The sequence below is a fragment of the Oncorhynchus tshawytscha genome, unplaced genomic scaffold, assembly GCF_018296145.1.
Source record: "Oncorhynchus tshawytscha isolate Ot180627B unplaced genomic scaffold, Otsh_v2.0 Un_contig_17040_pilon_pilon, whole genome shotgun sequence".
Classification (NCBI taxonomy): Eukaryota; Metazoa; Chordata; class Actinopteri; order Salmoniformes; family Salmonidae; genus Oncorhynchus; species Oncorhynchus tshawytscha.
The window spans coordinates 4,493-30,956 of record NW_024608724.1 but is presented as its reverse complement, the minus strand read 5'-3'; the positions used below and the strand labels follow the sequence as shown (position 1 = coordinate 30,956).

At 51.9% G+C, this 26,464-nt stretch overlaps 1 protein-coding gene across 1 annotated transcript; it reads right to left on the bottom strand.

Moving 5' to 3' along the window:
- Nucleotides 1–8,033: 8,033 nt before the first annotated feature.
- LOC112241111 (myelin regulatory factor-like protein) lies at nucleotides 8,034–25,445 on the bottom strand. The gene is made up of 9 exons (XM_042313580.1): nucleotides 25,418–25,445; nucleotides 24,496–24,669; nucleotides 16,133–16,180; nucleotides 15,926–16,010; nucleotides 15,752–15,826; nucleotides 14,983–15,094; nucleotides 14,759–14,833; nucleotides 10,352–10,450; nucleotides 8,034–8,252 (listed from the first exon to the last, which is right to left on the bottom strand). Exons 2-9 carry the CDS (start codon nucleotides 24,569–24,571, stop codon nucleotides 8,034–8,036), a joined length of 789 nt encoding a protein of 262 aa, XP_042169514.1. The 5' UTR covers nucleotides 24,572–24,669; nucleotides 25,418–25,445.
- Between the last annotated feature and the right edge of the window lie 1,019 nt (nucleotides 25,446–26,464).

Below are 26,464 nucleotides of genomic sequence, written 5' to 3'. Positions count from 1 at the left end.
GACCCATCTCATCTCTCTCTCTCTCTCTCTCTCTCTCACACACACACTGCTGGCCCCATCTCATCTCTCTATCTCTCTCTCTCTCACACACACTGCTGGCCCCATCTCATCTCTCTCTCTCACACACACACTCACATACACTGCTGATCCCATCTCATCTCTATCTCTCTCACACACACACTGCTGGCCCCATCTCATCTCACACATCAGTCAACTGTGTGATATTCACTATGAGTGTCTCTCTCTCTCCACCCACCGGGGGGCAAGCAGCTTCTGAGGTAGACTCCTTGACTACCTTTCCCACAAGTCCTAGAGGCAAAATAGAAGACGTTGTAGTTCCTACCACATGTACCGTACCTCCTCAAGTAGATGCTTGTTGTCCTCCACTTTCCTCTGGTGCTCCTGGAGGGGGAGCTCCTGGATGGGGAGCTCCTGGAGGGGGAGCTCCTGGAGGGGGAGCTCCTGGAGGGGGAGCTCCCGGAGGGGGAGCTCCCGGAGGGGGAGCTTGGCTGGGTCTCCCCTCTCTTTGCTTTGAGTAGCAGGGTTGATGGGAGGGAAAATACATGGCCTGTAAAAGGAGAACGGGGGGGGGACACACATTAGATGATGCTCCTTTTTCTAACACATTCTTAAATATATTACTTTATTTTCAAACACATTTCCAGAACATTTAAACCTCCAGACATGGTTTTCATAAGCGTTTCTTTCCACTGACAGCAGGTTTTCTAAGTGAGCAAACGGCACGTTGACAAAGGGATTGATGGCGCAGCAGCAGTCCACATACAGTGTAACCTTGAAGTCTCCCATTTACCCATGTCTTCCTCTCTCGTTGCTTCCTTCCCTGCCTGCTGTTAACCAATCAGATGTCTTTACTGTACATTGAGCCTTGCCACTGTAACGTATCCCTGCTCCTGAAAGAGAGGTTGTGTTTCGGTCCTGCATCGCCGTGGAAAATCTGAGTAATCATCATTATTCAGGTCAGTAGCCAAGAGCCCTTCAGTTAAGAGAGGAGAGGCCTGATAGAGGTGTTGGCTTGCCTGGGTCTGTATCACAGCAAATACACACACACACACACACACACACACACACATACACACACACAGAGCGCAGGGAGAAGTGAGCTCACGTTGAGGTTGTCTTCGGGGGCTTATTTTACAGGTTTGCCTCAATGTGATCATGATGGAACACTAAGTGTTGGGTTACTGGATGGAAACGACACCAAGACATGAGATCGATAGCACCTTGACGTGGCCCACCCCTGTCTCTCTCTCTCACTAGAGCCCACCCTGTCTCTCTCTCTCACTAGAGCCCACCCTGTCTCTCTCTCTCACTCACTAGAGCCCACCCTGTCTCTCTCTCTCTCTCTCTCTCTCTCTCTCACTCGAGCCCACCCTGTCTCTCTCTCTCTGTATCACTAGAGCCCACCCTGTCTCTCTCTCTCACACACACACACATAGAGCCCACCCTGTCACTCTCTCTCTCACTAGAGCCCACCCTGTCTCTCTCTCACTAGAGCCCACCCTGTCTCTCTCTCTCACTAGAGCCCACCCTGCTCCTCTCTCTGTCTCTCACTAGAGCCCACCCTGTCTCTCTCTCTCTCACTAGAGCCCACCCTGTCTCTCTCTCTCACTAGAGCCCACCCTGTCTCTCTCTCACTAGAGCCCACCCTGTCTCTCTCTCTCTCTCTCTCTCTCTCTCTCTCTCTCACACTACAGAGCCCACCCTGTCTCTCTCTCACTAGAGCCCACCCTGTCTCTCTCTCTCACTAGAGCCCACCCTGTCTGTCTCTCTCTCTCACTAGAGCCCACCCTGTCTCTCTCTCTCACTAGAGCCCACCCTGTCTCTCTCTCTCACTAGAGCCCACCCTGTCTCTCTCTCACTAGAGCCCACCCTGTCTCTCACTAGAGCCCACCCTGTCTCTCTCTCACTAGAGCCCACCCTGTCTCTCTCTCTCACTAGAGCCCACCCTGTCTCTCTCTCTCACTAGAGCCCACCCTGTCTCTCTCTCTCTCACTAGAGCCCACCCTGTCTCTCTCTCTCACAAGAGCCCACCCTGTCTCTCTCTCTCACTAGAGCCCACCCTGTCTCTCTCTCTCACTAGAGCCCACCCTGTCTCTCTCTCTCACTAGAGCCCTCCCAGAGAGAGCGACAGAGAGAGAGAAAGAGAGCGAGAGAAGGAATAAAAGAGAGCCAGAGAGAATGAGCGAGAGCAAGAGAGAGAGAGCGAAAGAAAGAAAGAGCGCGAGAGAAGGAAAAGAGAGGGGAGATAATGAGAGAGAGAATGAGAGAGAGAGGGAAAAGAAAGAGTGAGAGAGGAGTCACCTGAAACCCTCACCTTTCTGCTGCTGAATGTGAGAGGTAAAGACGTCTTAATGTCCGGTCCACTAGCGCCTGTCAAATAAAAGACAGAAGGGGATTATCCCTAAGTAACATCACAGTTTACTGCAGCAGAACAAGAGCCAGACACCTAAAAGCAATACTTCATTATTACTTTCACGCTTTCATTGAGTGAGGTGTCTTTACAGTTTGAGCTGAGTGAGAGGTGGGACCGTGGGAGCTAGGGATGGACGGACTTGTTTTACGACTCTGGTCAACATTGCTGTAATCAAATCGTGTCTCTGTTCATTATGCCTATGTGAGACAATGTGTGTATGTCTGTGTGTGTGTGTGTGTGTGTGTGTGTGTGTGTGTGTGTGTGTGTGTTGTCACTAAGGAACCGGACACCTCTCCCACTGCAGCTGAGTTGAGTTTATTTACCTCAGTAGAACTGAACTAGGTAGAGTGGACTGACATCTGAGCCCTCAGTAGAACTGAACTAGGTAGAGTGGACTAACATCTGAGCCCTCAGTAGAACTGAACTAGGTAGAGTGGACTAACATCTGAGCCCTCAGTAGAACTGAACTAGGTAGAGTGGACTAACATCTGAGCCCTCAGTAGAACTCTGAACTAGGTAGAGTGGACTAACATCTGAGCCCTCAGTAGAACTGAACTAGGTAGAGTGGACTAACATCTGAGCCCTCAGTAGAACTGAACTAGGTAGAGTGGACTAACATCTGAGCCCTCAGTAGAACTGAACTAGGTAGAGTGGACTAACATCTGAGCCCTCAGTAGAACTGAACTAGGTAGAGTGGACTAACATCTGAGCCCTCAGTAGAACTGAACTAGGTAGAGTGGACTAACATCTGAGCCCTCAGTAGAACTGAACTAGGTAGAGTGGACTGACATCTGAGCCCTCAGTAGAACTGAACTAGGTAGAGTGGACTGACATCTGAGCCCTCAGTAGAACTGAACTAGGTAGAGTGGACTGACATCTGCCATGGAAGACATTCAATAGTATCATACTGTTTGTTTCATGTGGGTACATTCATGAGTTACAAATCCCACATTTCTGTAGACATCTGAGTCAAGTTCTTTGCAAATTGTCCAATACTAATCCTCCATTAAAACGTTGAGAGAACATCACAAAAACGGCTTTTTAAAACACATCCAACAGCCTGTCACTTGGTCATTGTTATGTAGTTCATGTCACTGCAGAAGGCAGGGTTGATGACTTCATTCACTATGCACTGTTATTACTGAGTGGACAAAACATTAAGAACACCTGCTCTTTCCAATAACAGACTGACCAGGTGAAATCTATGATCCCTTATTGATGTCACTCGTTAAATTCACTTCAATCATTGTAGATGAAGGGGAGGAGACAGGTTAAAGATGAAGGGGAGGAGACAGGTTAAAGATGAAGGGGAGGAGACAGGTTAAAGATGAAGGGGAGGAGACAGGTTAAAGATGAAGGGGAGGAGTCAGGTTAAAGATGAAGGGGGAGGAGTCAGGTTAAAGATGAAGGGGAGGAGACATGTTAAAGATGAAGGGAAGGAGTCAGGTTAAAGATGAAGGGGAGGAGTCAGGTTAAAGATGAAGGGGGAGGAGACAGGTTAAAGATGAAGGGGAGGAGACAGGTTAAAGATGAAGGAGAGGAGACAGGTTAAAGATGAAGGGGAGGAGTCAGGTTAAAGATGAAGGGGAGGAGTCAGGTTAAAGATGAAGGGGAGGAGACAGGTTAAAGATGAAGGGGAGGAGACAGGTTAAAGATGAAGGGGGAGGAGTCAGGTTAAAGATGAAGGGGAGGAGACAGGTTAAAGATGAAGGGGAGGAGACAGGTTAAAGATGAAGGGGAGGAGACAGGTTAAAGATGAAGGGGGAGGAGACAGGTTAAAGATGAAGGGGAGGAGACAGGTTAAAGATGAAGGGGAGGAGACAGGTTAAAGATGAAGGGGAGGAGACAGGTTAAAGATGAAGGGGAGGAGACAGGTTAAAGATGAAGGAGAGGAGACAGGTTAAAGATGAAGGGGGAGGAGTCAGGTTAAAGATGAAGGGAAGGAGTCAGGTTAAAGATGAAGGGGAGGAGTCAGGTTAAAGATGAAGGGAAGGAGTCAGGTTAAAGATGAAGGGGAGGAGACAGGTTAAAGATGAAGGAGAGGAGACAGGTTAAAGATGAAGGGGAGGAGACAGGTTAAAGATGAAGGGGAGGAGTCAGGTTAAAGATGAAGGGGAGGAGACAGGTTAAAGATGAAGGGGAGGAGACAGGTTAAAGATGAAGGGGAGGAGTCAGGTTAAAGATGAAGGGGGAGGAGTCAGGTTAAAGATGAAGGGGAGGAGACAGGTTAAAGATGAAGGGGAGGAGACAGGTTAAAGATGAAGGGGAGGAGACAGGTTAAAGATGAAGGGGAGGAGACAGGTTAAAGATGAAGGGGAGGAGACAGGTTAAAGATGAAGGAGGAGACAGGTTAAAGATGAAGGGGGAGGAGACATGTTAAAGATGTGTTTGGGGGAGGAGACAGGTTAAAGATGAAGGGGGAGAGACAGGTTAAAGATGAAGGGAAGGAGTCAGGTTAAAGATGAAGGGGGAGGAGACAGGTTAAAGATGAAGGGGAGGAGACAGGTTAAAGATGAAGGGGGAGGAGACATGTTAAAGATGAAGGGGGAGGAGACAGGTTAAAGATGAAGGGGAGGAGACAGGTTAAAGATGAAGGGGCAGACAGGTAAAAGATGAAGGGGAGTCCCAATCAGACAGGTTAAAGATGAAGGGGGAGGAGACATGTTAAAGATGAAGGGGAGGAGACAGGTTAAAGATGAAGGGGAGGAGACAGGTTAAAGATGAAGGGGAGGCTCACATGTTTGATGAAAGAACTGATGAAGGCTGCTGGGACATTTAAAGATGAAGGGAGGAGACAGGTTAAAGATGAAGGGGAGGACCATGTTAAAGATGAAGGGGAGGAGACAACTTAAAGATGAAGGGAGGAGACATGTTAAAGATGAAGGGGAGGAGACATGTTAAAGATGAAGGGAAGACATTTAAAGATGAAGGGAGGAGACAGGTTAAAGATGAAGGGGGTTCTGAGGGTTAAAAATGAAGGGGAGGAGACAGGTTAAAGATGAAGGGGGAGGAGACAGGTTAAAGATGAAGGGGAGACAGGTTAAAGATGAAGGGGAGGAGACAGGTTAAAGATGAAGGGGAGGAGACAGGTTAAAGATGAAGGGGAGGAGACAGGTTAAAGATGAAGGGGAGGAGACAGGTTAAAGATGAAGGGAGGAGACAGGTTGAAGATGAAGGGGAGGAGACAGGTTAAAGATGAAGGGGGAGGAGACAGGTTAAAGATGAAGGGGATGCACAGGTTAAAGATGAAGGGGGAGGAACAGTTAAAGATGAAGGGGAGGAGACAGGTTAAAGATGAAGGGGAGGAGACAGGTTTCAAAGATGAAGGGGAGGAGTCAGGTTAAAGATGAAGGAGGAGGAGACAGGTTAAAGATGAAGGGGAGGAGACAGGTTAAAGATGAAGGGAAGGAGACAGGTTAAAGATGAAGGGGAGGAGTCAGGTTAAAGATGAAGGGGAGGAGATAGGTTAAAGGAGGAGTTCTCAGCCTTGAGACCATTGAGACATGGATTGTGTTTGTGTCAGAGGGTGAACGGCCAAGACAGAATATTGAAGTGTCTTTGAACAGAGTCTGGTAGTATTCAACCTTTACTTAACTAGGCAAGTCAGTTAATTAAGAACTAATTATTATTTACAATGACGACCTACACCGGCCAAATGACGCTGGGCAAATTGTGCGCCACCTATGGGAGTCCCAATCACGGCCGGTTGTGATACAACCTGGATTCGAACCAGGGACTGTAGTGACGCCTCTTGCACTGAGATGCAGTGTCTTAGACCGCTGCCCCACTCTGGAGCCAAGAAGGTGCCAGGCTCACAGGTTTGTGTTAAGAACTGCAACGCTGCTGGGTTTTCTCACTCAACAGTTTCCTGTGTGTATCAAGAATGGTCCACCACCCAAAGGACACTCAGACAACTTGACACAACTGTGGGAAGCATTGGAGTCAACATGGACCAGCATCTCTGTGGAATACTTTCAACACCTTGTAGAGTCCCATGACCTGACGAGTTGAGGCTGTTCTGAGGGCAATGAAGCATTGGAGTCAACATGGACCAGCATCTCTCTGGAATACTTTCAACACCTTGTCAGTCCCATGACCTGACGAGTTGAGGCTGTTCTGAGGGCAATAGGGGGTGGAGCCTTAGTACGAAGGTGTTCTTAATGTTTTGTCCACTCAGTGTAGAGTCCCTTTCTCTTCTGAACTTCTCTCTTCTATAATAAATAAATCCACGTAGCCTATGCACACAAATTCAATGAAAATGTCTAAACATAATTTGCTATACATCTTTCATCGATTTGACATCACGCGAATGTTATTAATACTCAAGTGTTAGCAGGCTGTCTAGCCCAACTCACACGTACATACCTATAACATGCATTATGTTCACCCAGTGATTAAACAGGCTGTTTGTGCTTTAGTGCTTACATTGTAGACACAGAAGAACATATTAAAAGTAACTGAATCAATACTTTGTGTACTAATAAATAATACATTCTACAGAGCCTCTGTGTACTAATAAATAATACATTCTACATGCAGATATTTATAAAATGTTTTCTGTCAGTAACTCACCTCTACGTCCATCTCTGTTGCAGAGGCTTGTGGGAATGCTGCTGATGTGTGGTCTGGGCTGTGTGCCTCTGTTCCCTCCACCACCCCTGTCCCAGCCTAGTCTACCCTCTCTGACCCTCTCTGCCTCCACCCCTGTCAGCCACAGCCTAGTCTACCCTCTCTGACTCTCTCTGCCTCCACCCCTGTCAGCCACAGCCTATTCCTCACCGCCTGTCACAGCCTAGTCTACCCTCTCTGACTCTCTCTGCCTCCACCCCTGTCAGCCACAGCCTATTCCTCACCGCCTGTCACAGCCTAGTCTACCCTCTCTGACTCTCTCTGCCTCCACCCCTGTCAGCCACAGCCTAGTCTACCCTCTCTGACTCTCTCTGCCTCCACCCCTGTCAGCCACAGCCTAGTCTACCCTCTCTGACTCTCTCTGCCTCCACCCCTGTCAGCCACAGCCTAGTCTACCCTCTCTGACTCTCTCTGCCTCCACCCCTGTCAGCCACAGCCCCTCTCTGTCTACCCTCTCTGACTCTCTCTGCCTCCACCCCTGTCAGCCACAGCCTACTCCTCACCGCCTGACGGTCTACTAGTCTACGGTCTACTAGCCTAGTCTACTCTCTCTGCCTCCACCCCTGTCAGCCACAGCCTAGTCTACTCTCTCTGCCTCCACCCGTCAGCCACAGCCTAGTCTACCTTCTCTGCCTCTCTCTGACTACACCCCCTGTCACAGCCTACTCCTCACCGCCTGGCTAACCAGTGTCTTCACTGTTCGTCAATAATGCAGCAGAATCTTCTCCAGTTTCTCCCATCCCTCCAGGTAGAGCAGAAGGATGTGTCTTCTGACTCTTCCAGCCGTCATTCTCCACACCGTCTACTGCCACCTAATTAGTCTTTCAGAGTGCTGCTTGGGTTGCGCTTGAATAAGTCATAAAACACACAGAGATGGGTTGTGTGTCAACGTGTTCCTCTGTGTTTCTGGTTGTAAGGACCACGTCATGTCTGTTGACGGATATTTTGTTCTTTAGTTTTAATGAAGGAATTAGTTGATGACTAAATGAGTGACGGTGGGGTCCTGTGACGGTGTGGTCCTGTGACGGTGGGGTCCTGTGGGGTCCTGTGACGGTGTGGTCCTGTGACGGTGTGGTCCTGTGACGGTGGGGTCCTGTGACGGTGTGGTCCTGTGACGGTGGGGTCCTGTGACAGTGTGGTCCTGTGACGGTGGGGTCCTGTGCTTGATCAGGATAATATTGGGAGCATCCTTCTCCGTAACACACAGCTAATTCATTCAGACCTACAGCGTCCACTTACCGTGACTGTCCTAACATCTCTAATCCACTCCAACCAACTTTTATCCTCTACCCTGTCTCTCCCTCCATCCATCAATCACCCCATTTCTCCTTCTCCATTCCCCATCCATCCATCCCCCATTTATCCCTCCATTCCCCATTTATCCCTCCATTCCCCATCTATCCCCAATCTATTCCCCATCCTCCCTCCATCTCCCACTCCATTCCCCATCTCTCCCCTATGCCTCCCTCCACCCCCCCCCTCCATCTCCCCATCTATCCCTCCATCCCCCTCCGTCCCTCACTCCCCCATCCCCCACTCCATTTCTTTCTCCATCCCCATTTCTCCCTCTATCCCTCCCTCCACCCCCCATCTCCCCATCTATCCCTCCATCCCCCTCCGTCCCCCACTCCATCCCCCACTCCCCCATTTCTTTCTCCATCCCACTTCTCTTCCTCCATCCCCCATTTCTTCCTCCATCCCCCATTTCTTCCTCCATCCCCCATCTATCCCTCCATCACCCATTTCTCCCTCATCTCTCCCTAAATACCCACTCCTCCCTCCATCCCCCAACTCTCCCTCCATCCATCCCCCATTTCTTCCTCCATCCCACTTCTCTCCCCCATCCCCCATCTCTTCCCCAATCCCTCCCTCCATCCCCCAATCCCCCATTTCTCCCTCATCTCTCTCCCCATCCCCCATTTCTCCCTCCATCCCCCTTTCTCCCTCCATCCACCCCTCCCTCCATCCCCTTTCTCCCTCCATCCTATTTCCCCCTCCATCCCCCATTTCTTCCTCATCTCCCCTCCATCCCCCACTTTTCCCCCATCTCTTCCTCCACCCCACCTTCCATCAGACAGACACATACACACTGCACTCATATAGGTCATAGACTGCACAAAGATATCTCTTGTCTCCTGTTGGAATGGATTTCAGATTAATTAAAATGTGAATGATTTATACGGATGTCAGAACAGATTATGGGCCGTTGGTTGTGTTCTTTACATTCTAGTGTGTGTGTGTGTGTGTGTGTGTGTGTGTGTGTGTGTGTGTGTTACTTTCTTTTCCAGATTCCTCCAATCCCTCTCTCATGGTGTGTGGATGATGTCAAAGGTTTAAAGAGGAGAGAGGAGAAGGAGACATCTCTATTGGTTAGAATAGAGGAGACATCTACATTGGTTAGAATAGAGAGGAGAGGAGACATTTCTATTGGCCAGAATAGAGGAGAGGAGAAGGAGACATTTCTATTGGTTAGAATAGAGGAGACATTTCCATTGGCCAGAATAGAGGAGAAGGAGACATTTCTATTGGTTAGAATAGAGGACAGGAGACATCTCTATTGGTTAGAATAGAGGGAGGACACAGAGACATATCTATTGGTTAGAATAGAGGAGAGGATCCCTTGTAGCCGTTGGTTTAAAAGTTGTGTTGGCGGTGGTGTGTGTTGTTGGCAACTGACGTCATTCTAAATTTGCGTCTGAATGATAAAGTTGACCCTGGATGGGAAGTAGCTGCTTCAGAACAGAGAATTTAGTACTTTATTTTACAGTTTCCAATGGTATCTACCTGGTAATTACAGGGAATGATGCAGTAACACAGAATTCAACACAAGTACTTTCTGAAATAAATGTAATAGCTACCTACACAGTCAAGTATGAGATAGAAGTACTATTTTACTTTGGGACTCATCCTGTCCTCCTGTGTTCCAACAGTGTGACATGATCAATGTATAGTTTAATGAACAATCAATAACCTGTTATACTGCATTTACATTCCACTGAAAACAAAATGATCCTGTTCAGGTCTGTTCCAATTCAATCTCTTTTCACATAGTGCAAGAACTGTCACAAGGCAAAGTGACTCATATGACTCTTATCTACTGTAATTCTGTATCAATAAATATTCTCTTATTACAGTCCTTGTAAAAGAGATTATATACAACGATCTCATCAACAATCAGGACATTTCATAGAAAAACAATACAAAGTGGATGAATTATTCCGGTTGCCATACATCACGAAGACAAGCATCGACACCCATGTCATTGGCCTGCCAGAGGAACTACAGTACGAGGTCTTCTTCCTCACCACACCTCCGGTAGAAGTTGAAGTGGTAGTCTGTGAACAGCGCCCCCATGAAGCCACGGTCGGTATTGCAGTCTGCCTGTCCCTGGATGGAGATAGACCAAGATTGTCTATTACATTGACAAGTGATGCCTCTAACAGTGGAGATACTGTACAAGTCCTCAAAGATGGAAGGCAAGCGTGAGGAGGCGAGATCAGGTGGAACCATTCTAGCCAATGACAGGGTAGATAGGCGTGTGCACAACAGGCCTTAGAGATAGAGTTCTCATCTTTGTTTCTGTGCATTACGGGGAGACGAGAGCATTACGGGGAGACGAGAGCATTACGGAGAGCATTACGGGGAGCATTACGGTGAGACGAGAGCATTACGGGGAGCATTACGGGGAGCATTACGGGAGATGAGAGCATTACGGGAGACGAGAGCATTACGGGAGAGATGGGGAGACGAGAGCATTACGATGAGATGGGGAGACGAGAGCATTACGGGAAGACGAGAGCATTACGGGAGACGAGAGCATTACGGAGAGCATTACGGGGAGCATTACGGGAGCATTACGGTGAGACGAGAGCATTACGGGGAGCATTACGGGAGCATTACGGGAGACGAGAGAATTACGGGAGACGAGAGCATTACGGGGAGATGGGGAGACGAGAGCATTACGATGAGATGGGGAGACGAGAGCATTACGGGAAGACGAGAGCATTACGGGGGGACGAGAGCATTACGGGAGACGAGAGCATTACGGGGAGACGAGAGCATTACGGGGAGACGAGAGCATTACGGGAGACGAGAGCATTACGGGAGACGAGAGCATTACGGGGAGACGAGAGCATTACGGGGAGATGGGGAGACGAGAGCATTACGGGAGATGGGGAGACGAGAGCACTACGGGGAGACGAGAGCATTACGGGGAGACGAGAGCATTACGATGAGATGGGGAGACAAGAGCATTACGGGGAGACGAGAGCATTACGGGGAGACGAGAGCATTACGGGGAGACGAGAGCATTACGGGGAGATGAGAGCATTACGATGAGATGAGAGCATTACGATGAGATGAGAGCATTACGATGAGATGAGAGCATTACGATGAGATGGGGAGACGAGAGCATTACGGGAGACGAGAGCATTACGGGAGACGAGAGCATTACGGGAGACGAGAGCATTACGGGAGACGAGAGCATTACGGGGAGACGAGAGCATTACGGGAGACGAGAGCATTACGGGGAGACGAGAGCATTACGGGGAGACGAGAGCATTGCGGGGAGACGAGAGCATTACGGGGAGACGAGATTACGGGGAGCATTACGGGAGCATTACGGGAGACATTTACGGGGAGCATTACGGGAGACGAGAGCATTACGGGGAGCATTATGGTGAGACGAGAGCATTACGGTGAGACGAGAGCATTACGGTGAGACGAGAGCATTACGGGAGACGAGAGCATTACGGGGAGACGAGAGCATTACGGGAGACGAGAGCATTACGGGAGACGAGAGCATTACGGGGAGACGAGAGCATTACGGGAGACGAGAGCATTACGGGAGATGGGGAGACGAGAGCATTACGTGGAGATGAGAGCACTACGGGAGACGAGAGCATTACGGGAGACGAGAGCATTACGGGAGACGAGAGCATTACGGGAGACGAGAGCATTACGGGAGACGAGAGCATTACGGGGAGACGAGAGCATTACGGGGAGATGGGGAGACGAGAGCATTACGGGAGACGAGAGCACTACGGGGAGACGAGAGCATTACGGGAGACGAGAGCATTACGGGGAGACGAGAGCATTACGATGAGATGGGGAGACGAGAGCATTACGGGAGACGAGAGCATTACGGGGAGACGAGAGCATTACGGGAGACGAGAGCATTACGATGAGATGAGAGCATTACGATGAGATGGGGAGACGAGAGCATTACGGGAGACGAGAGCATTACGACGAGAGCATTACGATGAGATGGGAGACGAGAGCATTACGGGAGACGAGATTACGGGAGACGAGAGCATTACGGGGAGACGAGAGCATTACGGGAGACGAGATCATTACGGGAGACGAGAGCATTACGGGGAGCATTACGGGAGACGAGAGCATTACGGGGAGCATTACGGGAGACGAGAGCATTACGGGGAGCATTACGGGGAGACGAGAGCATTACGGGAGCATTACGGTGAGACAAGAGCATTACGGGGAGCATTACGGTGAGACGAGAGCATTACGGTGAGACGAGAGCATTACGGTGAGACGAGAGCATTACGGGGAGACGAGAGCATTACGGGAGACGAGAGCATTACGGGAGACGAGAGCATTACGATGAGATGGGGAGACGAGAGCATTACGGGAAGACGAGAGCATTACGGGAGACGAGAGCATTACGATGAGATGGGGAGACGAGAGCATTACGGGAGAGCATTACGGGAGACGAGAGCATTACGATGAGACGAGAGCATTACGATGAGACGAGAGCATGACGATGAGACGAGAGCATTACGGGAGACGAGCATTACGGGGAGACGAGAGCATTACGGGAGACGAGCATTACGGGGAGACGAGAGCATTACGGGGAGACGAGAGCATTACGGGAGACGAGAGCATTACGGGAGACGAGAGCATTACGATGAGACGAGAGCATTACGATGAGACAGAGCATTACGATGAGACGAGAGCATTACGATGAGACGAGAGCATTACGATGAGACGAGAGCATTACTATGAGACGAGCATTACGATGAGACGAGAGCATTACGGGGAGACGGGGAGACGAGAGCATTACGATGAGACGAGACATTACGGGAGACGAGAGCATTACGGGAGACGAGAGCATTACGGGGAGACGAGAGCATTACGGGAGACGAGAGCATTACGGGAGACGAGAGCATTACGGGGAGCGGGAGACGAGAGCATTACGGGAGACGAGAGCATTACGATGAGATGGGGAGACGAGAGCATTACGGGAGACGAGAGCATTACGGGAGACGAGAGCATTACGATGAGATGAGAGCATTACGATGAGATGGGGAGACGAGAGCATTACGGGGAGACGAGCATTACGACGAGAGCATTACGATGAGATGGGAGACGAGAGCATTACGGGAGACGAGAGCATTACGGGGAGACGAGAGCATTACGGGAGACGAGAGCATTACGGGAGACGAGCATTACGGGGAGCATTACGGGAGACGAGAGCATTACGGGGAGCATTACGGGAGACGAGAGCATTACGGGGAGCATTACGGTGAGACAAGAGCATTACGGGAGCATTACGGTGAGACGAGAGCATTACGGTGAGACGAGAGCATTACGGTGAGACGAGAGCATTACGGGGAGACGAGAGCATTACGGGAGACGAGAGCATTACGGGAGACGAGAGCATTACGATGAGATGGGGAGACGAGAGCATTACGGGAAGACGAGAGCATTACGGGGAGACGAGAGCATTACGATGAGATGGGGAGACGAGAGCATTACGGGGAGAGCATTACGGGAGACGAGAGCATTACGATGAGACGAGAGCATTACGATGAGACGAGAGCATGACGATGAGACGAGAGCATTACGGGAGACGAGCATTACGGGAGACGAGCATTACGGGAGACGAGAGCATTACGGGAGACGAGAGCATTACGGGAGACGAGAGCATTACGGGAGACGAGAGCATTACGGGAGACGAGAGCATTACGGGAGACGAGAGCATTACGATGAGACGAGAGCATTACGATGAGACGAGAGCATTACGATGAGACGAGAGCATTACGATGAGACGAGAGCATTACGATGAGACGAGAGCATTACGATGAGACGAGAGCATTACGGGGAGACGGGGAGACGAGAGCATTACGATGAGACGAGAGCATTACGGGAGACGGGGAGACGAGAGCATTACGATGAGACGAGAGCATTACGGGAGACGAGAGCATTACGGGGAGACGAGAGCATTATGGGGAGACGAGAGCATTACGGGGAGACGAGAGCATTACGGGGAGACGAGAGCATTACGGGAGCGAGAGCATTACGGGGAGACGAGAGCATTACGGGAGCGATGCATTACGATGAGACGAGAGCATTACGGGAGCGAGAGCATTACGGGAGACGAGAGCATTACGGGAGCGAGAGCATGGAGACGAGAGCATTACGGGGAGACGAGAGCATTACGGGAGACGAGCATTACGGGAGACGAGAGCATTACGGTGGGTTGAGTAAAGGGAGGGGTGGTTATCGTACTAATGTTATCATACTAATGTTTAACAACTCTGTTAGATTGTGGTTATCAGATCGGGTCGTTTTCCCCCACAACATACAACACGTAGTAGTTGTGAGGCTACCGGAACAGTGTCGTTTGACATTGATATTTTAGGAAAGGACACATTGGAGAAATCTTTTAGTTCTTACAGCCACTGCTGAGCGGAAGTGGTAGGAGCTCCTGTAGAATCGAGACACTGGCAGAGGCCATTCATGGACGTAGCCCTGGAGAGAACAAGAGAAACACTTTCAACCTTTATACTCTCTTTCTTTTCTTACCTTCTTTGTCCACTTTTTATCATACAAAGACCAGAGAGTTTGTAATTATCAAACAGAGAGCAACCACAGTATAGTGTTGTCTGTGGATGCCATACCTGTGTATTCATGAAATTGTATTCTTCGTTGGTTTGATCATGGTCCATCAAGGCAGAGCATTTAAACGTCTCATCATTATGACACAGGTGGACAACCAGCAGCTCTGTAGTACTGCGTCAGAGGAGAGGAGACACCTAGTGGTCATTTATGGTACTTACAACAAACCCACGGTGCCAAGTACCAAGTACCCTGTGACCATTTGTAATTAGTGTGAACAACAATGAGAGAATGTGCCTCATGCAGCTCTGTCTTAGAGGCCTTCATCTCCTCGTACAGAACAGGAAGTCCTGCCAGACTGGGGTCCAATGTCTGATTCAGACAAAGCTTCAAGTCTCGATTCAATCCGTAGTGCTGAAGATCTGAGGTAGTATAGTGTGATTGACATTTAAAGGTAATTTCCCATTGAGACGACATACGCAGCAACTACGTGACTGCAGTCTCTGCAAATGCCCGGAAACATTGCCTTTAAATTCCAAATCGCACCCTACTGCACTAAGGATTAAATGGAGCCCTTTGACTCACAAGCTCCCACAAGTTCCCCCGTGCTCCCCCGTGCTCCCCCTGTGCATGGACTCAATGTCTGGGAGGATTCAGACCATCATCAGCCCCGGAGGTAAAACAACCTCTTAGAAACTATCCCCTGCTCCTTCCAGAGTCCACAGTCGATGCCAACCTGTCACCACCGCAGTGGGAAGACAAGTCCTATTGAATTATTCAAATGGAAAACTAAGTGGAGACCAGAGGAAGTCTCATGTCCTGGTCACTCACTTCATCTGGACAGTGACACGCATGTTGGTGGGGACGAACTTGCTGATAGGGATTTGGAAGGAGTAGTTTCCTGACCTAAATGGAAACAGATCAACATAGAGATGAAGTATACCATCGGTTTGGCAGTCTGAATCTACATCTATCAAATGAGTTCAAACTGACTGAATGACGTACCCGCAGCTTCCCCTCTCACAGTACCGAGAGTCAATGATCTGTTCGTTTTCTTTGATGACAAAAGACTTTATTGTTGTGTTTGTCCCTGAAAATAGAACAACAATCTGATGTCATACTCTAAAGTATTGTGAAATAAAGTCAGAAAATAACACATTTGGATGAGCATTAAAATGTGTGTTCAAACGTGTGTGATAGAATTTGACTTACAATCTCCGGCACCTCTGATTTCTTCATTAAATTTGTCTTTCCCTTTATCTGAGAAGGCAGAATTGGAACCAAAAGAAAAGTGGGATTACCGCCTGTCACAAGCAGAATGCCAACACTTTATAGAGCATCAGAATGACGTCTCATTCAAGGTCAGCAACATGTCGGTTTTACGGCAAGATAAGCTAGTATGAAGAAAGAGATACAGTGAAGAATGCTGTTGATAAATGAAGACAGGGAGTAGCCAGCTCACCTGCTAGAGAGGGCCAGGTAGTGGGAGGACAACTCACCTGCTAGAGAGGGCCAGGTAGTGGGAGGACAACTCACCTGCTAGAGAGGGCCAGGTAGTGGGAGATACAGGGAGTAGCCAGCTCACCTGCTAGAGAGGGCCAGGTAGTGGGAGATACAGGGAGTAGCCAGCTCACCTGCTAGAGAGGGCCAGGTAGTGGGAGATACAGGGAGTAGACAGCTCACCTGCTAGAGAGGGCCAGGTAGTGGGAGGACAGCTCACCTGCTAGAGAGGGCCAGGTAGTGGGAGGACAACTCACCTGCTAGAGAGGGCCAGGTAGTGGGAGGACAACTCACCTGCTAGAGAGGGCCAGGTAGTGGGAGATACAGGGAGTAGACAGCTCACCTGCTAGAGAGGGCCAGGTAGTGGGAGGACAGCTCACCTGCTAGAGAGGGCCAGGTAGTGGGAGGACAACTCACCTGCTAGAGAGGGCCAGGTAGTGGGAGGACAGCTCACCTGCTAGAGAGGGCCAGGTAGTGGGAGGACAACTCACCTGCTAGAGAGGGCCAGGTAGTGGGAGGACAACTCACCTGCTAGAGAGGGCCAGGTAGTGGGAGGACAACTCACCTGCTAGAGAGGGCCAGGTAGTGGGAGATACAGGGAGTAGTCAGCTCACCTGCTAGAGAGGGCCAGGTAGTGGGAGATACAGGGAGTAGTCAGCTCACCTGCTAGAGAGGGCCAGGTAGTGGGAGATACAGGAGTAGTCAGCTCACCTGCTAGAGAGGGCCCGGTAGTGGGAGATACAGGGAGTAGCCAGCTCACCTGCTAGAGAGGGCCCGGTAGTGGGAGATACAGGGAGTAGTCAGCTCACCTGCTAGAGAGGGCCAGGTAGTGGGAGATACAGGGAGTAGTCAGCTCACCTGCTAGAGAGGGCCCGGTAGTGGGAGATACAGGAGTAGACAGCTCACCTGCTAGAGAGGGCCAGGTAGTGGGAGATACAGGGAGTAGTCAGCTCACCTGCTAGAGAGGGCCAGGTAGTGGGAGATACAGGGAGTAGTCAGCTCACCTGCTAGAGAGGGCCCGGTAGTGGGAGATACAGGGAGTAGCCAGCTCACCTGCTAGAGAGGGCCAGGTAGTGGGAGATACAGGGAGTAGACAGCTCACCTGCTAGAGAGGGCCAGGTAGTGGGAGATACAGGGAGTAGACAGCTCACCTGCTAGAGAGGGCCAGGTAGTGGGAGATACAGGAGTAGCCAGCTCACCTGCTAGAGAGGGCCAGGTAGTGGGAGATACAGGAGTAGACAGCTCACCTGCTAGAGAGGGCCAGGTAGTGGGAGATACAGGGAGTAGACAGCTCACCTGCTAGAGAGGGCCCGGTAGTGGGAGGACAGCTCACTTGCTAGAGAGGGCCAGGTAGTGGGAGGACAACTCACCTGCTAGAGAGGGCCAGGTAGTGGGAGGACAACTCACCTGCTAGAGAGGGCCAGGTAGTGGGAGGACAACTCACCTGCTAGAGAGGGCCAGGTAGTGGGAGGACAACTCACCTGCTAGAGAGGGCCAGGTAGTGGGAGGACAACTCACCTGCTAGAGAGGGCCAGGTAGTGGGAGGACAACTCACCTGCTAGAGGGCCAGGTAGTGGGAGGACAACTCACCTGCTAGAGAGGGCCAGGTAGTGGGAGGACAGGGAGTAGCCAGCTCACCTGCTAGAGAGGGCCAGGTAGTGGGAGATACAGGGAGTAGTCAGCTCACCTGCTAGAGAGGGCCAGGTAGTGGGAGATACAGGGAGTAGACAGCTCACCTGCTAGAGAGGGCCAGGTAGTGGGAGATACAGGGAGTAGCCAGCTCACCTGCTAGAGAGGGCCCGGTAGTGGGAGGACAGGGAGTAGTCAGCTCACCTGCTAGAGAGGGCCAGGTAGTGGGAGATACAGGGAGTAGCCAGCTCACCTGCTAGAGAGGGCCAGGTAGTGGGAGATACAGGGAGTAGCCAGCTCACCTGCTAGAGAGGGCCCGGTAGTGGGAGATACAGGGAGTAGTCAGCTCACCTGCTAGAGAGGGCCCGGTAGTGGGAGGACAACTCACCTGCTAGAGAGGGCCCGGTAGTGGGAGGACAACTCACCTGCTAGAGAGGGCCCGGTAGTGGGAGGACAACTCACCTGCTAGAGAGGGCCAGGTAGTGGGAGATACAGGAGTAGCCAGCTCACCTGCTAGAGAGGGCCAGGTAGTGGGAGATACAGGGAGTAGCCAGCTCACCTGCTAGAGAGGGCCAGGTAGTGGGAGGTACAGGGAGTAGTCAGCTCACCTGCTAGAGAGGGCCAGGTAGTGGGAGATACAGGGAGTAGTCAGCTCACCTGCTAGAGAGGGCCAGGTAGTGGGAGGACAACTCACCTGCTAGAGAGGGCCAGGTAGTGGGAGGTACAGGGAGTAGCCAGCTCACCTGCTAGAGAGGGCCAGGTAGTGGGAGATACAGGGAGTAGTCAGCTCACCTGCTAGAGAGGGCCAGGTAGTGGGAGATACAGGAGTAGTCAGCTCACCTGCTAGAGAGGGCCAGGTAGTGGGAGATACAGGGAGTAGTCAGCTCACCTGCTAGAGAGGGCCAGGTAGTGGGAGATACAGGGAGTAGTCAGCTCACCTGCTAGAGAGGTCCAGGTAGTGGGAGATACAGGGAGTAGTCAGCTGACCTGCTAGAGAGGGCCAGGTAGTGGAGGACAACTCACCTGCTAGAGAGGGCCCGGTAGTGGGAGGACAACTCACCTGCTAGAGAGGGCCCGGTAGTGGGAGATACAGGAGTAGCCAGCTCACCTGCTAGAGAGGGCCAGGTAGTGGGAGATACAGGGAGTAGTCAGCTCACCTGCTAGAGAGGGCCAGGTAGTGGGAGGACAACTCACCTGCTAGAGAGGGCCAGGTAGTGGGAGATACAGGGAGTAGCCAGCTCACCTGCTAGAGAGGGCCAGGTAGTGGGAGATACAGGAGTAGTCAGCTCACCTGCTAGAGAGGGCCAGGTAGTGGGAGGACAACTCACCTGCTAGAGAGGGCCCGGTAGTGGGAGGACAACTCACCTGCTAGAGAGGGCCCGGTAGTGGGAGGACAACTCACCTGCTAGAGAGGGCCCGGTAGTGGGAGATACAGGGAGTAGCCAGCTCACCTGCTAGAGAGGGCCAGGTAGTGGGAGATACAGGAGTAGCCAGCTCACCTGCTAGAGAGGGCCAGGTAGTGGGAGGACAACTCACCTGCTAGAGAGGGCCAGGTAGTGGGAGGACAACTCACCTGCTAGAGAGGGCCAGGTAGTGGGAGGACAGCTCACCTGCTAGAGAGGGCCAGGTAGTGGGAGGACAACTCACCTGCTAGAGAGGGCCAGGTAGTGGGAGATACAGGGAGTAGTCAGCTCACCTGCTAGAGAGGGCCAGGTAGTGGGAGGACAACTCACCTGCTAGAGAGGGCCAGGTAGTGGGAGGACAGCTCACCTGCTAGAGAGGGCCAGGTAGTGGGAGATACAGGGAGTAGTCAGCTCACCTGCTAGAGAGGGCCAGGTAGTGGGAGGACAACTCACCTGCTAGAGAGGGCCAGGTAGTGGGAGATACAGGGAGTAGTCAGCTCACCTGCTAGAGAGGGCCAGGTAGTGGGAGGACAACTCACCTGCTAGAGAGGGCCAGGAAGTGGGAGATACAGGGAGTAGTCAGCTCACCTGCTAGAGAGGGCCAGGTAGTGGGAGGACAACTCACCTGCTAGAGAGGGCCAGGTAGTGGGAGATACAGGGAGTAGCCAGCTCACCTGCTAGAGAGGGCCAGGTAGTGGGAGGACAACTCACCTGCTAGAGAGGGCCAGGTAGTGGGAGATACAGGGAGTAGTCAGCTCACCTGCTAGAGAGGGCCAGGTAGTGGGAGGACAACTCACCTGCTAGAGAGGGCCCGGTAGTGGGAGGACAACTCACCTGCTAGAGAGGGCCCGGTAGTGGGAGATACAGGGAGTAGCCAGCTCACCTGCTAGAGAGGGCCAGGTAGTGGGAGGACAACTCACCTGCTAGAGAGGGCCAGGTAGTGGGAGGACAACTCACCTGCTAGAGAGGGCCAGGTAGTGGGAGGACAGCTCACCTGCTAGAGAGGGCCAGGTAGTGGGAGGACAACTCACCTGCTAGAGAGGGCCAGGTAGTGGGAGATACAGGGAGTAGTCAGCTCACCTGCTAGAGAGGGCCAGGTAGTGGGAGGACAACTCACCTGCTAGAGAGGGCCAGGTAGTGGGAGGACAGCTCACCTGCTAGAGAGGGCCAGGTAGTGGGAGATACAGGGAGTAGTCAGCTCACCTGCTAGAGAGGGCCAGGTAGTGGGAGGACAACTCACCTGCTAGAGAGGGCCAGGTAGTGGGAGATACAGGGAGTAGTCAGCTCACCTGCTAGAGAGGGCCAGGTAGTGGGAGGACAACTCACCTGCTAGAGAGGGCCAGGTAGTGGGAGATACAGGGAGTAGTCAGCTCACCTGCTAGAGAGGGCCAGGTAGTGGGAGGACAACTCACCTGCTAGAGAGGGCCAGGTAGTGGGAGATACAGGGAGTAGCCAGCTCACCTGCTAGAGAGGGCCAGGTAGTGGGAGGACAACTCACCTGCTAGAGAGGGCCAGGTAGTGGGAGATACAGGGAGTAGTCAGCTCACCTGCTAGAGAGGGCCAGGTAGTGGGAGGACAACTCACCTGCTAGAGAGGGCCAGGTAGTGGGAGATACAGGGAGTAGTCAGCTCACCTGCTAGAGAGGGCCAGGTAGTGGGAGGACAACTCACCTGCTAGAGAGGGCCAGGTAGTGGGAGATACAGGGAGTAGCCAGCTCACCTGCTAGAGAGGGCCAGGTAGTGGGAGGACAACTCACCTGCTAGAGAGGGCCAGGTAGTGGGAGATACAGGGAGTAGTCAGCTCACCTGCTAGAGAGGGCCAGGTAGTGGGAGATACAGGGAGTAGCCAGCTCACCTGCTAGAGAGGGCCAGGTAGTGGGAGATACAGGAGTAGTCAGCTCACCTGCTAGAGAGGGCCAGGTAGTGGGAGATACAGGGAGTAGTCAGCTCACCTGCTAGAGAGGGCCAGGTAGTGGGAGATACAGGGAGTAGTCAGCTCACCTGCTAGAGAGGGCCAGGTAGTGGGAGATACAGGGAGTAGCAAACTCACCTGCTAGAGAGGGCCAGGTAGTGGGAGATACAGGGAGTAGTCAGCTCACCTGCTAGAGAGGGCCAGGTAGTGGGAGATACAGGAGTAGCCAGCTCACCTGCTAGAGAGGGCCAGGTAGTGGGAGGACAACTCACCTGCTAGAGAGGGCCCGGTAGTGGGAGGACAACTCACCTGCTAGAGAGGGCCAGGTAGTGGGAGGACAACTCACCTGCTAGAGAGGGCCAGGTAGTGGGAGATACAGGGAGTAGCCAGCTCACCTGCTAGAGAGGGCCAGGTAGTGGGAGGACAACTCACCTGCTAGAGAGGGCCCGGTAGTGGGAGATACAGGGAGTAGACAGCTCACCTGCTAGAGAGGGCCCGGTAGTGGGAGATACAGGGAGTAGACAGCTCACCTGCTAGAGAGGGCCCGGTAGTGGGAGATACAGGGAGTAGATAGCTCACCTGCTAGAGAGGGCCAGGTAGTGGGAGATACAGGGAGTAGCCAGCTCACCTGCTAGAGAGGGCCAGGTAGTGGGAGGACAACTCACCTGCTAGAGAGGGCCCGGTAGTGGGAGATACAGGGAGTAGACAGCTCACCTGCTAGAGAGGGCCAGGTAGTGGGAGGACAACTCACCTGCTAGAGAGGGCCCGGTAGTGGGAGATACAGGGAGTAGACAGCTCACCTGCTAGAGAGGGCCCGGTAGTGGGAGATACAGGGAGTAGACAGCTCACCTGCTAGAGAGGGCCAGGTAGTGGGAGGACAACTCACCTGCTAGAGAGGGCCAGGTAGTGGGAGATACAGGGAGTAGACAGCTCACCTGCTAGAGAGGGCCAGGTAGTGGGAGGACAGCTCACCTGCTAGAGAGGGCCCGGTAGTGGGAGATACAGGGAGACAGCTCACCTGCTAGAGAGGGCCCGGTAGTGGGAGATACAGGGAGTAGACAGCTCACCTGCTAGAGAGGGCCAGGTAGTGGGAGGACAACTCACCTGCTAGAGAGGGCCAGGTAGTGGGAGGACAACTCACCTGCTAGAGAGGGCCAGGTAGTGGGAGGACAACTCACCTGCTAGAGAGGGGCCCGGTAGTGGGAGATACAGGGAGTAGACAGCTCACCTGCTAGAGAGGGCCCGGTAGTGGGAGATACAGGGAGTAGACAGCTCACCTGCTAGAGAGGGCCAGGTAGTGGGAGGACAACTCACCTGCTAGAGAGGGCCCGGTAGTGGGAGATACAGGGAGTAGCCAGCTCACCTGCTAGAGAGGGCCAGGTAGTGGGAGGACAACTCACCTGCTAGAGAGGGCCCGGTAGTGGGAGATACAGGGAGTAGACAGCTCACCTGCTAGAGAGGGCCAGGTAGTGGGAGGACAGCTCACCTGCTAGAGAGGGCCAGGTAGTGGGAGGACAGCTCACCTGCTAGAGAGGGCCAGGTAGTGGGAGGACAGCTCACCTGCTAGAGAGGGCCAGGTAGTGGGAGGACAGCTCACCTGCTAGAGAGGGCCAGGTAGTGGGAGGACAGCTCACCTGCTAGAGAGGGCCAGGTAGTGGGAGGACAACTCACCTGCTAGAGAGGGCCAGGTAGTGGGAGGACAGCTCACCTGCTAGAGAGGGCCAGGTAGTGGGAGGACAGCTCACCTGCTAGAGAGGGCCAGGTAGTGGGAGGACAGCTCACCTGCTAGAGAGGGCCAGGTAGTGGGAGGACAGCTCACCTGCTAGAGAGGGCCAGGTAGTGGGAGGACAGCTCACCTGCTAGAGAGGGCCAGGTAGTGGGAGGACAGCTCACCTGCTAGAGAGGGCCAGGTAGTGGGAGGACAACTCACCTGCTAGGAGGGCCCGGTAGTGGGAGATACAGGGAGTAGCCAGCTCACCTGCTAGAGAGGGCCAGGTAGTGGGAGGACAGCTCACCTGCTAGAGAGGGCCAGGTAGTGGGAGGACAACTCACCTGCTAGAGAGGGCCAGGTAGTGGGAGGACAACTCACCTGCTAGAGAGGGCCCGGTAGTGGGAGATACAGGGAGTAGACAGCTCACCTGCTAGAGAGGGCCCGGTAGTGGGAGATACAGGGAGTAGACAGCTCACCTGCTAGAGAGGGCCAGGTAGTGGGAGGACAACTCACCTGCTAGAGAGGGCCCGGTAGTGGGAGATACAGGGAGTAGACAGCTCACCTGCTAGAGAGGGCCAGGTAGTGGGAGGACAACTCACCTGCTAGAGAGGGCCAGGTAGTGGGAGATACAGGGAGTAGACAGCTCACCTGCTAGAGAGGGCCAGGTAGTGGGAGGACAACTCACCTGCTAGAGAGGGCCAGGTAGTGGGAGGACAGCTCACCTGCTAGAGAGGGCCAGGTAGTGGGAGGACAACTCACCTGCTAGAGAGGGCCCGGTAGTGGGAGATACAGGGAGTAGACAGCTCACCTGCTAGAGAGGGCCCGGTAGTGGGAGATACAGGGAGTAGCCAGCTCACCTGCTAGAGAGGGCCAGGTAGTGGGAGGACAGCTCACCTGCTAGAGAGGGCCCGGTAGTGGGAGATACAGGGAGTAGACAGCTCACCTGCTAGAGAGGGCCCGGTAGTGGGAGATACAGGGAGTAGACAGCTCACCTGCTAGAGAGGGCCCGGTAGTGGGAGATACAGGGAGTAGACAGCTCACCTGCTAGAGAGGGCCAGGTAGTGGAGGACAACTCACCTGCTAGAGAGGGCCCGGTAATGGGAGATACAGGGAGTAGACAGCTCACCTGCTAGAGAGGGTCAGGTAGTGGGAGGACAACTCACCTGCTAGAGAGGGCCAGGTAGTGGGAGGACAACTCACCTGCTAGAGAGGGCCCGTTAGTGGGAGATACAGGGAGTAGACAGCTCACCTGCTAGAGAGGGCCAGGTAGTGGGAGGACAACTCACCTGCTAGAGAGGGCCAGGTAGTGGGAGGACAACTCACCTGCTAGAGAGGGCCCGGTAGTGGGAGATACAGGGAGTAGACAGCTCACCTGCTAGAGAGGGCCCGGTAGTGGGAGATACAGGGAGTAGACAACTCACCTGCTAGAGAGGGCCCGGTAGTGGGAGATACAGTGGAGGAGAGGAGGGCAGGAGAGATGGTGCTGGTATTATCCATGGAGGCTGTAGTGGGACAGCAGAACACTTCTTCACAGTAGATCAGGCTACAGAAGTCCACATCAGGGGTCCACGGGACAGGGGTGGTTGTTGGGTTGACTAATAAACAAACAAACAAACAAACGTCAATTTCCACATAAAGGACTACTCATGACAGACAGCAACACTTTTACCACCTCTTTGTACAATAGAATTGAATGAGACACCACAACGTTACCACGATGAGACACCACAATGTTACCACGATGAGACACCACAACGTTACCACGGTGAGACACCACAACGTTACCACGATGAGACACCACAACATTACTACGATGAGACACCACAACATTACTACGATGAGACACCACAACGTTACTACGATGAGACACCACAACGTTACCACAATGAGACACCACAACGTTACTACTATGAGACACCACAACGTTACCACGATGAGACATCACAACGTTACTACGATGAGACACCACAACGTTACTACGATGAGACACCACAACGTTACTACGATGAGACACCACAACGTTACTACGATGAGACACCACAACGTTACTACGATGAGACACCACAACATTACTACGATGAGACACCACAACGTTACTACGATGAGACACCACAACGTTACTACGATGAGACACCACAGCGTTACTACGATGAGACACCACAGCGTTACTACGATGGGACACCACAACATTACTACGATGGGACACCACAACATTACTACGATGAGCACAATGTTACTATGATGTGACATCACAACGTTACTGTGATGAAAGTAGAACTATATAAAGAGCATTTATGGGTTTTAAGGTAGTACTGACTGTTGTGGTGTAGAGAGGTTGTTTACCTAAGGTAGTCCTGACTGTTGTGGTGTAGAGAGGTTGTTTACCTAAGGTAGTACTGACTGTTGTGGTGTAGAGAGGTTGTTTACCTAAGGTAGTCCTGACTGTTGTGGTGTAGAGAGGTTGTTTACCTAAGGTAGTACTGACTGTTGTGGTGTAGAGAGGTTGTTTACCTAAGGTACTCCTGACTGTTGTGGTGTAGAGAGGTTGTTTACCTAAGGTACTCCTGACTGTTGTGGTGTAGAGAGGTTGTTTACCTAAGGTAGTCCTGACTGTTGTGGTGTAGAGAGGTTGTTTACCTAATGTAGTACTGACTGTTGTGGTGTAGAGAGGTTGTTTACCTAAGGTACTCCTGACTGTTGTGGTGTAGAGAGGTTGTTTACCTAAGGTAGTCCTGACTGTTGTGGTGTAGAGAGGTTGTTTACCTAAGGTAGTACTGACTGTTGTGGTGTAGAGAGGTTGTTTACCTAAGGTACTCCTGACTGTTGTGGTGTAGAGAGGTTGTTTACCTAAGGTAGTCCTGACTGTTGTGGTGTAGAGAGGTTGTTTACCTAAGGTAGTCCTGACTGTTGTGGTGTAGAGAGGATGCACAGTAGTCTCATTGCTGCAAATAAAAAACATATGACCTTTGAAATGAATTTCACATTCCATTCTGGATAGCATTTGGCACAGATGATAAAGTTTGAGTCTCAGTAGTATTCTTGAAAGTAGACTTGGCAGATAAACGCTGGCGGCATCTGTAGTTTGTGAAGCCAGTTCAGTGGTGTGTCTTACGTGTTTCCAGGAAGCAGCATGCCGGCGTCGTCTCTCAGAGTCAGCATGTAGAGACCTGTGATGGCAATAGAACTGTGGAAGAGACATAGGGATGTCATAACACTTCATAACACATTCATAACACATTACATAAGAAAAGAAAACAACATTGTCAGGCCCAGACCAGGGACTTACAATGCAGGTACATCAACAACAAAACAATTCAAGAGTCGATTTATGAAAAGGAATAGTAAACTTCTATATTCTAACCTCTCCAATGCTTTTATACAGTCACGTCC

What these genes read in the sequence shown, in the direction of transcription:
- LOC112241111 (XM_042313580.1), bottom strand. Translation starts at nt 24,571, where the DNA reads ATGGATAATACCAGCACCATCTCTCCTGCCCTCCTCTCCTCCACTGTA. An exon ending in ACAATTTCATGAATACACAG is followed by an intron (nt 14,834 to 14,982) that starts GTATGGCATCCA and finishes TGTTCTCTCCAG; the next exon opens with GGCTACGTCCATGAATGGCC. An exon ending in ACTTCCGCTCAGCAGTGGCT is followed by an intron (nt 10,451 to 14,758) that starts GTAAGAACTAAA and finishes ATCTCCATCCAG; the next exon opens with GGACAGGCAGACTGCAATAC.